Consider the following 13458-nt stretch of genomic DNA (forward strand, 5'->3'; position numbering starts at 1 on the left):
ATTTCCACTCATCCGGGTGTCTGGAAGCCGGATGCTGCCTTTCCTACTGGACCCGGGGGTGCAGCTCCGATTGCTGCGGGCTTCCCCAGTGCCATCACTTCCTGGGCTGAGCAATCACTCAGATTTCCATGGGTTACCATGGGTTTTATTTATAGTTTGCTGGGCTAAAAATAAAAGCCCCAAGTGTTGGGTTCCCTCATCCCAAACTCATGTAAGGAAGGATGCCCAGGAGATCCTAAAGGGTGTCTGGTGGGGGATTTGAGTGATGCCCCCAGGGCTGCTCCTATGGAGGGCTGAGAACAGTTTATGTCTTGGTGATTATGGAGCTGCTGTGTTGCTGTGACCTGGCGCTGTCCCTGCTCAGTGCAGAGCCTCAAGCAGGACTCTCATCCTACTAAAAATATTCCCCTCTGTCTCATCAGGCTCCATCTGACAAAGCCTGTGAGTGAGAGGGGATGGAGCATCAGTGTCACTGGCTGTGTGTAAGGAAGCCCTGTGTGGCTATGAGCACACATGCTACCAAAACGCTCTGAGAAATGTCTGAATGTGGAACGTTTTGTGGTCATCCCTAATGCCCTATCCATGTGTCCAGCAAATGCTCCTCCCTACTCTTGACTGGTTTCCAAGCAAAGCCCCTTTTCAGCTCCCATGGCGTGACCATGCCAGGCTACTGGCAATGGAAGCTGTGAATGCCTCTGGGATACACGTAGGATCCCATTGGGATGATGGGCAGGGGCAGTGCGGCTCAAGATGAAGAGCCCCTGAAGGTGACCTCCCCCTGTTCTCATGCTTGGTGTGAAGGCAAAGCCAGACAAGATAAGCAATTTCTACCCATTTTCCTCAACCTGGTTGTGTTTTGTACAGAATTGAGGCCCAAGTGCAGCTTGGGGGAGCGGAGCCTCATGTGACTGGAGTGTCCCCTTTGCTGTGCCCCAGCCCCTTTCATGCCCAGTGGACCCATGGAGGGACTCCAGCACCTCCTGCTTCCTAATTCCAGAGGTCTCCAAGACCCTGGCGAGATGCTGCTCAGGGGGGCTGGATCCGGATGTTATCCCAGCACAAACCCTTTCATCTTTAACAGGAAAACCAAACTAGGAATATCTGCTCCCGGCCCCCTCCTCTGCATCTCTGATGTCACTCACAATAAGTGTGAGTCATTCAGCAGTTGCCGTGGCAACGGCGGGGATGCTGTGGAACACAGCGCTGCCCCGCTGCCCCCAGCCCTTCCCAGGGAGCGGAGGGGACCGAGCCCCCCGGTGCTGAGCCCCCGGGACGTGCCATGGGCTCCCATGCCACAGGCTGCTGCGCACAGCCCCCCGCGACACCCGAGGCTGCGAGGATGGCGACGGCTGCCACCGGTAAGTCAGCGCTGTTGGGGGGTTCAGCTGGGGGTCCTGTAGCATCTGTGTGTCCTGACCAGCACCCCATGGCCCAGCCCCATGGATATGGGTGTCCTTTGCAGCATCCCCTTCTCTGTGTGCTCCTGGCAGCCCCAGGGGTCCCGTCACCCCAGTTTCCAGGGCCAGCCAGGGGGTATGGGCTGCTCTCAGCCGGCTCTGAACCCTGGGAGCGAGGGGAGCCTGGGGCATCACCCTCAGCACACCTGGGGACCGGGATGGTGCTGCACATATGGGCCAGGTCCATACAGCCCCACACATGGGGGTAGCATCTATGCCTGATGGCCCAGGTCACCAGCACCGTGCCTGCTTCAATGGGGACAGCAGGGTCACCCCTGTCACAGCAGGATGGGGCCACCACCATCCACATTTCAGCTCTGGGTGCTGCTCGCAGTGGCACGGCCTCTCTCCGTGTGGTGTGCAGGGAGCAAACTGTGTGCCAAGCTCTGCAGCAGTAGGGATATGCCATGCACCCCAGGGTGTTAGCATCCCAGGTAGGAGCAGGAAAGGGGACAGGCAGGGGTTAGCCATGTCCCCATGCTCCTGGCTGGGATGCTAATGCCCTGGGGTGCACGGCATGACCTCTGCTCTGAGGTCCTCGGCTGTAGTTCTGTGCCGGTGGCTTGGGAGTGCTGGCATGGTTTGCTTTCCTGCTCAGCATGTGAGTTTTACAGTCATCAAGTTCTTGCTGTAAATAGGACCCGGAAAAGCAGGATTGAGATGTTTCAATTACTCTGACTAATTTGTGCATTAACATACTTCTCTGGCTACAGATTTAAGAGCGTTCAAGTGCGGCATGTGCAAGCTGGCAGGGACCCAAGGGGGTGAGGAAGGCCGTGTTTGGTTTGGCACCTCTCTAGAGGCAGGGTGAGAGGGGACAGGGCTGCCAGGTGAAGGGCTTGGCTGCAGCACGGGGCTGGCACTAAGGTGAACCGGGAGCTGTGTCCCACCAGAATGACAGGAGCTAAAAATACTGAATGGGAATGAGTGAAATGCAGTGGGAAGCCACTACCCGCCCCCCCACCAGACCCTGCTGTGGTGAATTAGTGATGCTTTAAGTGTCTTTTGAGGCAGTTCATTTGTCTTTAGAAGCTCTCTGGGCTGAAGCCTCGCACACCAAAATCACCTGGAGTGAGGTGCAGTGCTGTCCCCTCAGCCCAGGGCCACACAGTTTATATTTGTAGAGGGAGAAGCCTTAAAATCCAGGAATGACAGCCCTTTCCTCAAAATTCCTCCTGTATCTCCAGCCCATAACACAAACCTGCCACAGGGAAAGGGAAATGCCTGGGTCAGGCTCATCCCTCCTGTGTCTGGGGCGGAAGAGGTGATATTCCAGGACCTGGCAGGCAGCTTCCACCTTTGTGCATCCCCTGGGGGACCTGGAACAAAGCGGCCCTGGTTTGGTTCCCGTGTGAACACCTCCCTCTGTGCAACGAATGTAAAATGCTTTGGTGAAATAATGATGTTGTAACACGTTTTTGGATAAAGGTTGGCTGGAGCCTGCTGTGAGTTCCCAAAGGTAACACTTTGCAGAGAGAATAACCACATAGCTGGATCATGGGGAGAGAGGAGTGTTGTGCCGTTTGGTTGGAAATCCAGTTATTGGTGCACCAGAGCTTTGTACTGCTCCAGCCACAAACTCCAATGGCATTTATTGGGATGACGGAGAAGCTGTGGCTGCCCCATCCCTGGCAGTGTTCAAGGCCAGGTTGGACACAGGGGCTTGGAGCAAACTGCTCTAGTGGAAGGTGTCCCTGCCCGTGACAGGGGTTGGAGCTGGATGAGCTTTAAGGCCCCTTCCAACACAAACCATTCCATGGTTCCATGAAGATGCTGAGCACATTCAATCTTACTCTCAGCTATTGCACCTCACAAAACACAATCAGGAGCAGGGGCAGATCTGGCATTTAGAATTCAATTAGGGTTTTTTTGCATGCATTTCTTCTGCCTTTCAATTATTCATTGGTTTCCAATAATGTTTAAAGAGCACCGAAAAAGTTGGAGATGAGTTATTCTGTCTTTGCACAGTTATACATTTGTGGTAAATAGAGTTTTACTTTCCAAAGTGCCCTTAGGAAAAAAGTGATTTAAAAAGAAATCATCTGGGTAAAGCAAATCAACAGCTCCCATTTAAAGTGATCTCTGAACACTGCCCGACTCTGACTGCTGAAAAGGGTTTAATGAATATAAAGATACATAGAAATTTGCTCATTAATCTGATGATGACAACAACCTTTCGGCGCTCACCCAGCTAGTCCCTGGTTGGGGATGCTCAAGGAAGGACAAGGCGTAGGGAAGGCGCACTGGGATCAAACCTATTGGTGTGAAAGTCTCTCTGGAAAACTCTGTAAATGCTATTGATCCAGCACGCTCCTAAATATAGTCCAGGGACTTTAAAAATAAATAACCTTAGAGATAAACACATCTTACATGTTAAACCCCCTCCTATTATTAATGCAGGCACTTAAACCCCACCACCAGCGCCTCTGGAGCTGTAATTGCTGCGGATAACCGCAGGCCCAGTGAGGGAGATCCCACTCCTCACAGACGGAAAGGGAAGCTTTCCATCTCCCAGGCTCCCAGGAGCTGCCACCCCTTGCTCTGACAATGCTTCCCCCAGCCATAAGAGTCAATAATTCATGTTTGCACAGCGCTCTGGAGATAAGAGCTGAAAAGGAGGAGTATTCAATACTATTTTAATACTATTATTTTAATGCCCATCAGAGGGGAAGCCCCTCTGCGAGGAGCAGAGCAGACAGCACTCCCTGCTTGGCGGTTTTCTCCCTGGAGCAGGACAGTCCCTGTGGTCAGGGGGATATGAGAACCCCCCAAAGTAGCCCCAAGGAAGCCCAGGCAAGGCCCAAACATCAGAGGCATGAAGCGGTGCTTCCTCGGCACCACTGGTTACACATCAAAGATGTTAAGCAAAGAGAAAAGAAATAAATCTGAATAACTTCCTGCACTCCTCAGCATAATAGCTGAGCTGCATGCACATTACCTTCAAAATAATGCGAACACATGAATGAATGGAGTCCTGCTATCTGTGCTTAATTTGCTTTCTGTATTTACATGAAAAATACTGCTTGTTGCATGTGGTTCCTGATGCACAAGGCCGTGTCACTGCATATTCCTCATGAGTTACAGAACTGGATGTAAGTAATGACTGACGGCAGCATCATGCCTTAGAAACTGTTCCCGTGGTGTTGGTAATCGCGCTGAAGTGACTGTTCTATTACCAAGAATAATATTCTGCTCTTTTCTCCTTAAGGCTGGCAATGTGATGAACTGTCAGAGGAAACTGTGTGCAGGGGAGAAAAAGACATTTTGAGCTGTCAGAGCACAACTGAATCGGGGGTCTGCCAGCCCCCCCCTTCACTCTTGCGTTACAGTACCCTGGCTCCACTCATTTGGGTGATGTTTTAAATGTCTTTTTGACCACAACTCTTTTTCCTTAATGAATTTCTAGCAAGGTATAACTTTTTTTGAACTTTCTAGTATGGGGTGGGGGATACTAAACCTGGCTGGCACAGAGGAGATGGACTTTTCTGCCTCCCAGGTAGTCCGTGTGGTGGTACCAGCATTCACCCCATGCAATGACCTCCAGAAGCACCCAGGCTCTTAGGTCAATCTCAGCTGGCAATATTAAGGGCAAACGAGGCCCTGCAGAACTAAGCAGAGGGAAGCAGATACAGCAGTGTTCAAAATTAGTCTAGGACTGAAAATAGAGCCACAAAGAGAGGGCTGCAGGCAGCCTGGGCGGCAAGTGCATACAAGCTGCTCCGCACTGCTCTGCCGCGGCTGTCCTCGCACTGTTGATCATTTTGCAATGATAAGAGGACAAAATCCTTTCTATTCATTTGACTGTCTCCTCTGGCTGGTCCTGAGAGCAGGAGCTGTTGAGCAAGACTGAAGGTAAAGAACCTCTTCCCAGATAGAGCCACCAGCCTTTGCACACTGATGAAGAAGGGCAGATTATCGAGCACTCCCCCAGCAATAATAATGAGTGAGCAGCTCAGTCCTGAAGGATGTGGGTTATAAACTGTCCAGAGGGAATATGGAGCACAGCACGAACCAGACCAGAATGGTTTCTTCTTGTTTGCTCTGTGGTGGTGCTGCCGGGTGCAAACCCACCTGCACAGTGTTTGCGTTGTGGAGTTGGGCATGATGAACCTTGCCAGGTCATGGGTAGTGTCTGAGGAGCCAGTGGAGGGAAGGGCTCACTCTCCTGCTGATGACTGTTCTTTGCCTGGGGAGAGGAAGGAAGGAGATGAAGGATGAGAAATCACCATTTTGTGGAGTGGAAAGTCCTTCTAAGGAAAGTCAATGAAGCAGAAATCAGGCTGCCCAGCACTGCTTTTTTTTTCTTTTTTGCTGGTTTTAGCACTAGGAGCATTATGCGATGGGCAGAGACATCACATCCCTCTCCATAAATAGCTGCAGGGGACAGTGAAGCATGGGCTTCATGCAGTCTGTGGCAGGTAGGCATTTTCCTTCATCTGAAGGTGCTTTTTGTAATGCTGAGGGAGAATCCCGATTCCCTGCTGGCCTTTCTAACTGGAAGGTGCCACTGATGGGTCAGCTCTTACTTTCTGCACATACCCAGGCACTATCTCCACCCTACACCATCCCAGTGCACAGCACGCTTATATTGCCAGAGACTATATATATTTTTTTACAATATAAACTTAGATCTGATGTCCTCAGGATGCCAAGGGACAGATATTCTTATTCCACATGTGCTCTCTGATATTGATAAGTGAAACACAGTGGAAGAAACCGAAATCCCAGGCAGTCTTCCAGGAGGGCAGAGAACAAGCACACGGGTTTAGCTTCATTACCTGCAATAGGTGTCGTGTTTGAATATGGTAATTTCTCACAGGTATTGCCTCCTTGTAATTACACTGAGTTCTGCTGGAAGACAAGTTGCGCAGTGTTTGTCAGCTCGCAGGTACACCCACTCGGAATGGTTAATAGGAAAATTAGTTCCTATAGAAAAGCAATGTACTAACATTTTCCAGAAGAAAAGCCTTGAAGCAGGTTTAGTAGTGGAGTACAGGAAAGAAACAAGTAGTAGGCAAATTAAAGATGAATTTGCTGCTACTGAATATGGAAGAGTCATTTTCTTGTGGAAAAGGCAAACACGTTTAGCAATCCATTGAGGACCCTCCCATTTAAATGCAGGCTTTTTATCTCCAGGACAATTTTGAGGACGCTGGTGTGGGATGGTGTCGAGTTCTTGACAAACCACTTCATCATCATCTACAAAGTTTTCCAAAGCATCAATTTCAGCTTCCACTTAGGGACACGCAAATGCCCGAAGCAGCACTTTCAGGGTATTACTGTGGAGGAAGAAGTGGCACCACATTACACATCAGGCTGGAAAATGGTGATACCGAAACTTGGATCTGGAGGATAGTGCCATGAGAGTGACAGGGGGAGAGCAAGAGGTAATGTTAAGGTCGGGATCCCAAGTGCAGCAGAGGGCTGTAAAAGAAGAGTATCCTTCTTAACGCTAGACTCCCCCAACGCTTTTTCTTCGCAATGTCCATTTTCTTGAGCCAAACTCTTTATTCTGAGACTTTCAGGGGTCCAGAGAACACTGGCTTGGTTTTGCAGCGGTAGCCTGGCACGCTCTTAAATGTACTTTGTTCCTAAGTGATGCTGATAGGTTTAACAACTGGATCCATTCTTTACCTCCAGGAAAAATATGTCAGAGGAAGAAGTAGGTCAGTTTTCTCCCAGTTGCACCTTCTCCCTTGCATACGGGTCACCTGCTCTAAGTGCCAAAGGGTCATTGTGTTTCTGCAGCCCACTTAGTGCGCAATCCACCACACAAATGAAACCATTCTTCCTGAATTTAAGGAGATTTGGATTGGGCCTTAATGCTTAATCTAAAAACAAGAGCAGCCTGTTCTAATGATAACGTCACAAAACAGCAACCTGCAAATACTGCAGTGAAAGCCTAACTCTTAGAACAGAGATTATAAAACAACTAGCAAGTTGTTTGCAAAGGACATTGACTTTAGTTGTGTACAATCTTGCAGTATGGAAGAGTGATAGAGGCTGGAATAACCTTTGAACACCAGACTGTATTTCCTGATGACACATAGCAGAATGCCCTCTGCTTGCACTCTAAGACATGAGGAAATGAATGCTGAACCTTAAGACAGACCCAAATTAATCTTTAATGATTTGAAACATTTATATTACCTTCCAGTTACATGCAGAAAATAGAATTGATGAGAATCATAACAAAATTAGGCAGAATAAGGTCAGTCTGCTCTCACTGTTGTGCAGCTAAACTTATAATCACATTTTCAGCAGATGGATATTAAGATAATTCATCTATGCAGCACAGGCATTAAAGGCTCGAGCCTCTACTCTCTTAATCATGAGCCCTGAAACTCACTTGTCAAGTGAGTTAATCTGCAGGATCCAGTTTGGATCATGATGAGGCTGGGACTCCCATATGGGCAGCAGGACACTGGACAGTGGCTGTTGGACAATGGGGTCTAACTGTAGCCGGTGGGGTGGCCCCAAGGTGGTTTTGATAGTCTAACTGCACCCTGCAAAGAACAACAACCAGCCTGTCAAACATTTCTTGCTTTTGTCTATTGATCGTGATGTAAACCAGGTGAAGAAAATCTCTATTTGCTAAGAAACACACAAGACGCAGAAGCCAGGCTTCTGCCTGAAAACCGTCTTTGGCATCCTTTGATCACGACCAGCTATTAACTCATCAAGTCTGGAGGGGAATTATTTGTGATATTGCTGATTGTCAGCCCGTGTTTTGTCAGTGTGTGTGGCAGATGGGCTGTGCAAGGTGGCGGGGGAAGCAGCTCAAGCCTCTCTTGTTGTTCACCATGCTCTTAACCAGGAAGGCTCCTTCTCCATCACCTTCATAGAATCATAGAATCAACTCAGTTGGAAAAGACCTTTAAGCTCATCCAGTCCAACCGTTCCCCAACACTGGCAAGGCCACCAGTAACCCATGGCACTGAGGGCCTCGGCTACACGGGGTGTGAGCACTTGCAGGGACGGTGGCTCCAGCACTGCCCTGGGCAGCCTGTTCCAATGCCTGAGCACCCTTTGGGGAAGGAATTGTTCCTCATCTCCATCTAAACCTCCCCTGGGGCAGCTTGAGGCCGTTTCCTCTTGTCCCATCCCTTGTTCCTTGGGAGCAGAGACCAGCCCCCTCCTGGCTCCATCCTCCTGTCAGGCAGTTGTAGAGAGCGAGAAGGTCCCCCCTGAGCCTTCTCTTCTCCAGACTAAACCCCCCAGGTCCCTCAGCCGCTCATGGCGGACTGCAGCCAGGGCCAGCAACCCACACCAGTGGGTCACCACCGGGATAGGCGGCTGGGCTCCCTCCTTCACCAGGGGCAGGCCCGAGGCCTCTGTGCGTGCCCCGGTGCCGTGAGGGCTCACCCGGGCCGGGACCGCGCCATGCCCTGCCCCGGTGCCATGAGGAGGGCGGGCGGGCCCCGCGCGCCGGTCCCCGTTCCCCCGGCAACCGTTGCATAGCGACGGCGGCTGGCGGCCGAGCCCCCGCGCCTGCGCAGTGCTGACACACGCACACGCACACAGCCCGGCGCGGGAGCGGGGCCCCGCCTCCTTCCCCGCCGAGCGCGCGCCGCCCCGCTGAGGAGGAGGAGGGAGAGGGGAAGGCGCGCGCGCGCGCGCGTGAGGCGGGCGCATGCGCGCGCGCGCGCGGTCCCGAGCGGCGGCGGCGGCAGCCCGGGCCCGGCGGCTCCGTCCCTCCTCCTCTTCCTCCTCCCTCTCCCTCCCTCCTGCACCGGCCCCGGCCCCGGCCCCGTCCTGCCGAGCCTCCCCCCTCCCCGCCCCTCGGCACGCTGCCGGGGCGCCGCGGCGGTGCCCCCCCCTTCCCGCCCTCCTTCCCCTCTCCCTGGTCCCTTCCCCGCCGCGGGGATGAGGCAGCGGTAGCGCGGCAAGGTGAGGCGGCGGGGCCTGTAGGCCGCGGCGGGCGGGCGTGTAAGGGGGGAGCGGCGGCGGGGGCTCGGCGGCTGCCGTGCGCGGAGCTGCCTCCCGGCGCCGGGTGGGCTGCGCCCCTCTCCCTCCTCCTTCTGCTCTCTCTCCTCCTCCTCCTCCCGGGTGGGGGCGGGGATGCGGGCTGGGCCGCGGCGGGGAGGGGGAAGCCGCCGGCCCCCTGCCCTCCCTCCGGCGGGGCGAGCGGCGCGGGGATGGGGGTGCGGGCGAGGAACCTCTGCTGCTTCGCCCGGGCGAGGCGAGGCAAGGAGCTCCAGGTGCTGCCCCGGGCCTGCCGCGGCCCCGGGGGCGGGCGGGGGCCGCGGTACCTGCCCGCATTGTTCGGCGGCGGGGGGCGGCGGAGCGGGGCCTGCGGGAGCGGGGGGGGGGGCGGCGGCAGCGCCCCGGCCTGTCTTTATTGCAGCGGTCGGGCAGGTGACGGGGCCGCTCCTTTCTTCTCTCGGTAGCGCCAGGTCGCAGCCTTGGCGGAGGGCTTGCTGTGAGCAAATCCCTGCCTTCCACAGGCAGGGATGCTCGCTCCGGGCTCGGATGTCTTTTGATTTCCGAGTGGATTTAAAATCGCGAAATAAGCCCTTCCGATGAATATCCTGAAGGATGTCGGGCCTGTGGTGTTCATCCCACCGTATTGTGCCTGGCATAACGTGTGCCCGCGATCCCGTTCGGCCAGCTCCCCTCCTCTGTGGTTTCAGAAATGCAGTGAGAGAAATGGCTTGTGTAAAAGTCCACTGTCTTTTGTTTTGTTTTAGATGGTGGATGTTGATGTTCGTGTGGGTGGAGATAGTACCAGAAGAAAAATGGATGCCCTGGCAGATAGTGCAGTTGAGATTGTCCCTTTGGAGCTCTATGATTCAGCCAGAGCAAAAATAGCTGCTAATCTACAATGGATCTGTGCTAAAGCCTACGGAATAGGTAAGATCACTTCTCAGGAAGAGTAATTCTTCTTTTTGTTCTTGCTTTTTCTGTCTCCCGTGTCATTCCAGAAGTAATTAAATTGGGCTTAAATCACCTTTGTTTTAAATAACAATATATGACAGTTAGTTCTCTTGTAACATTGTGTGTTTCCTGTCACCTTCGGCAGGAATAATGGAACTATGTGGTATGCTCTGAATCAGCATACGTAATGGTGAACGCTCGCAGATTGCCCTTGTGAAGAAGTCAGACCTCAAAATGTTTAAATCCTCATTTTAGCCACATAGGCTTTCTTCCACAGAGCTGTGTGTCACTGCTAGCACTGAGCCCTTCCAGGCTGTGAAGGCTTTAGTCTGCTTCCTTGGCTAGTCATCTTGGCCAGTGGATGCTAGGACCTTGATATCCTTGGTGTGTTCAGTTAGGTCTTCTGGTTTTGGTTAGATTGTGGTTTTGGTCTCAAAATGAACTAAAAATCAATCTATTTATGATCAGCAACGTTCTTTTATGTAAAAGAAACATTGAATGAGCAGGTACAACATTACTGCTGTTCTGTGTCATTAAACAGCAAGTTGTAGGCAATAGAGGAGTTCATCTTTCCCTTCTGTTGCCGTAAGCCTTTGCAGTCAAACCTGGAAAAATAAAGATTCTTGGAGTATCATTTGTAAAGTATTTTCCTGGCATTTACTGAAATTTGCTCATGTTTTGCACTGGATCTGTCTGTCTATTCTGGATTATTGTTACTAGGTGCTTCTTGAGTTTAAGTAGCTTCATTATGAAGAAATAGGATGTAATACTAATGGGTTTTGTTTATCCAGCACAAAATAGATAATAAAAACGTGCAGAATCTTGTTTTGGAAAATGAGGTAGCCCTGTTAATCTAAGTCTAATTCGCCAAACTCATAATATGCTTAATGGCTTAGCACTAGCTTACTTTGTGACAAGGCTAAAGCAGCCCATTCCTGCAATGGAACATTAAGCCTTGTTGGAATATTTTTCTAAATTCTTTTCTTTTTTAATATTTCCAGCGCTGTCAGTGTTCTCATCATCTTGGTTGTGGGGAAAACAGAAAATCATGGGGTTATAATGTTTAGTATTAGTGAAGGTATTTCATTACAATCAACAAGAGACCAAAAAAACCATCAAACGTTTATGAGATTACATTTAAAAACATGGGAATTTTGAGAGGGTGTTAATAAAACGTTGATAACTTAAAAGAACTGAGCAGGCATTTCCTCATGTAAATATTTTTCAGTGGCTGGAATTGTTTGTAACGTTTCCTGAAGACTTTTTAGTGATCAGAGATAAAATGGATATTCCAGCCATGGAGACACACTATTTATATTATGACTTTATTTTGAAAGAAAGTTAATCCTACATTAGAATAGACTGGCATGGATCCTGTGCTGCAGAGAAAGCTTTATGGCCTTGTGTTTCTTGGTGCTGTCTTCTGGGGCTCCAGAACTCAGGATTGTGTCTGTACCTCTTGGGCCAGTTAAAAGCAAGTCTGCTGAGGCACTCGGTCATTACTTCTGGAATAGCATTGCAAAATACTTAAGACATTTATAAGCCTCTTAAATTCATAGAGAAATGGGTTTAAAAAGGTTTCTATGTGATTATAATTTTGACTAATATTTGAACTTAATACTTGTCATATCTTAGGGATATGTTTTTGTTTTAACATACTGGATGTTGCTCAGTGAGTCTTGGGCAGCTACCAAGCAATTCAATTTGATGAAAAAAAATGCTGCTTTGTTTATAATCTTAAAACACTTTCATGTTCTGGAGTAGTTCTTATCTGATAGCGTTTCCATAACTGCCTTCTAATGGCTAAGTAAAGAGTGTTTGTCTGAAATGTTAGATTTAGAATCAGTGTGTATGAATTGACATAATTTTGTGCCTGAATCTTTCAAATGCTGGTGCATATCCTGGATTTCACTCTCATCTGAGTAAGGCTAAACTCACAGTGAAGTGTGGGAATAGTCAAGAACAGGAATTGGACTCTAGTGTAGACTGTTACTAGAAGTCATCCATGGCTGCAGGTTTTACCTGAAACTGTTATTTCTATTTACATGAAAGGATATTTAAATTCTCCACATCTAAGCTGGCACCTAAGCAGGGAAATTCCTTATCCTTTCTTTGTTTTCTCAAGGACAAATTACTGAGAGCATGCATGACAAGTAATTTGGAGTTGAAGTCCTAGTTTGGGCTGTGCTTCATATGATGATGCATTCCTCCTTTTTTCCCCTTCTGGCCATGAAAAGAGAGAATTTTTGTAGCCAAACAACTGAGCACAGCTACCTTCTCTCTTCAACACAAATCCTGCTAGTGAGGCAACCCCTCTTCTTGCATAGGAATTGGGCTGGATGCTTTGTTTCTGGAAGCGCATAGCTCCTTCTGTCTATCTGTGATGGATGCCTGGTTGTTACAGATGGACTCCAGAGGGAGGTCTTTCAACTGTTTGTCTGAATTCCAGAGGACAGCAGGGAAGGATGCTGTAAGGAAGGTGTTTCCCCAGTCAGTGTCATCTGTCTCCCCAAATAAATCTGGGAGTACATGGAGCTGGAAACCTTCTATGCTCTTGAAAGATTAGGAAGTCCATTTAGCTGAGACAGTTTAATTAGAGAGAGTTTAATTAGAACAGAACAATCTTTTTCATCAGCAAACTTTGATTAGAACCAAACATGCACTTTAAGGAATTCTACTAGCAGCATGAAAATACAATTCATTACATTTAAGTGACCGAGGAGCAAGGGTGCCACTGAGTTTGTGGAACTTCAGTTCACAGGAGGTGAGTGTGGGAGGTTCAGAGAGGCTTGGCAAGCTGTCCGTGGGAGAGAGCACTTTTTCACAGCCAGTGGAATGGACCAGATTGCCAAGTGGTAACAGGACCACGCGCTGCACAGAGCTGAGCTGGGGGGAGCAGACCTGGTCCTTCGGTGCTGCTGTCCCCTCGGGCCCTGAGCAGCAGCAGCTGGAATGAACGCAACCAGCGTGTTTTCATTTGATACAACATGGAAAAAAAGTGAATGGCAATGAAAAAATTTGATTTCTCAGCGGATTTAGGTAGTACAGCATTAATTTATGCATAGAAATTGTTTCCCATCATCACGGTTATAATATTAAAGTTTAGATGTAGAAGGAGTATCTG

General features: G+C 49.8%; 1 protein-coding gene across 4 annotated transcripts in view; it reads left to right on the forward strand.

Moving 5' to 3' along the window:
• Nucleotides 1-1165: 1165 nt before the first annotated feature.
• Nucleotides 1166-13458, forward strand: part of CAMSAP1 (calmodulin regulated spectrin associated protein 1) — a 33307-nt gene continuing 21014 nt past the window's right edge. For 2 of the 4 annotated variants that reach the window (XM_030506884.1, XM_030506886.1), the window contains exons 1-2: nt 1166-1358; nt 10148-10310. In XM_030506884.1, the coding sequence (XP_030362744.1) occupies nt 1290-1358; nt 10148-10310 (232 nt within the window). In that variant the 5' untranslated portion in view covers nt 1166-1289. Of the gene's footprint in view, nt 1359-8995; nt 9348-9564; nt 9659-10147; nt 10311-13458 lie in introns of those variants that run through there. The other 2 variants (XM_030506887.1, XM_030506885.1) reach the window with 2 other exon arrangements.

Source organism: Strigops habroptila, chromosome 15 (genome assembly GCF_004027225.2).
Source record: "Strigops habroptila isolate Jane chromosome 15, bStrHab1.2.pri, whole genome shotgun sequence".
NCBI lineage: Eukaryota > Metazoa > Chordata > Aves > Psittaciformes > Psittacidae > Strigops > Strigops habroptila.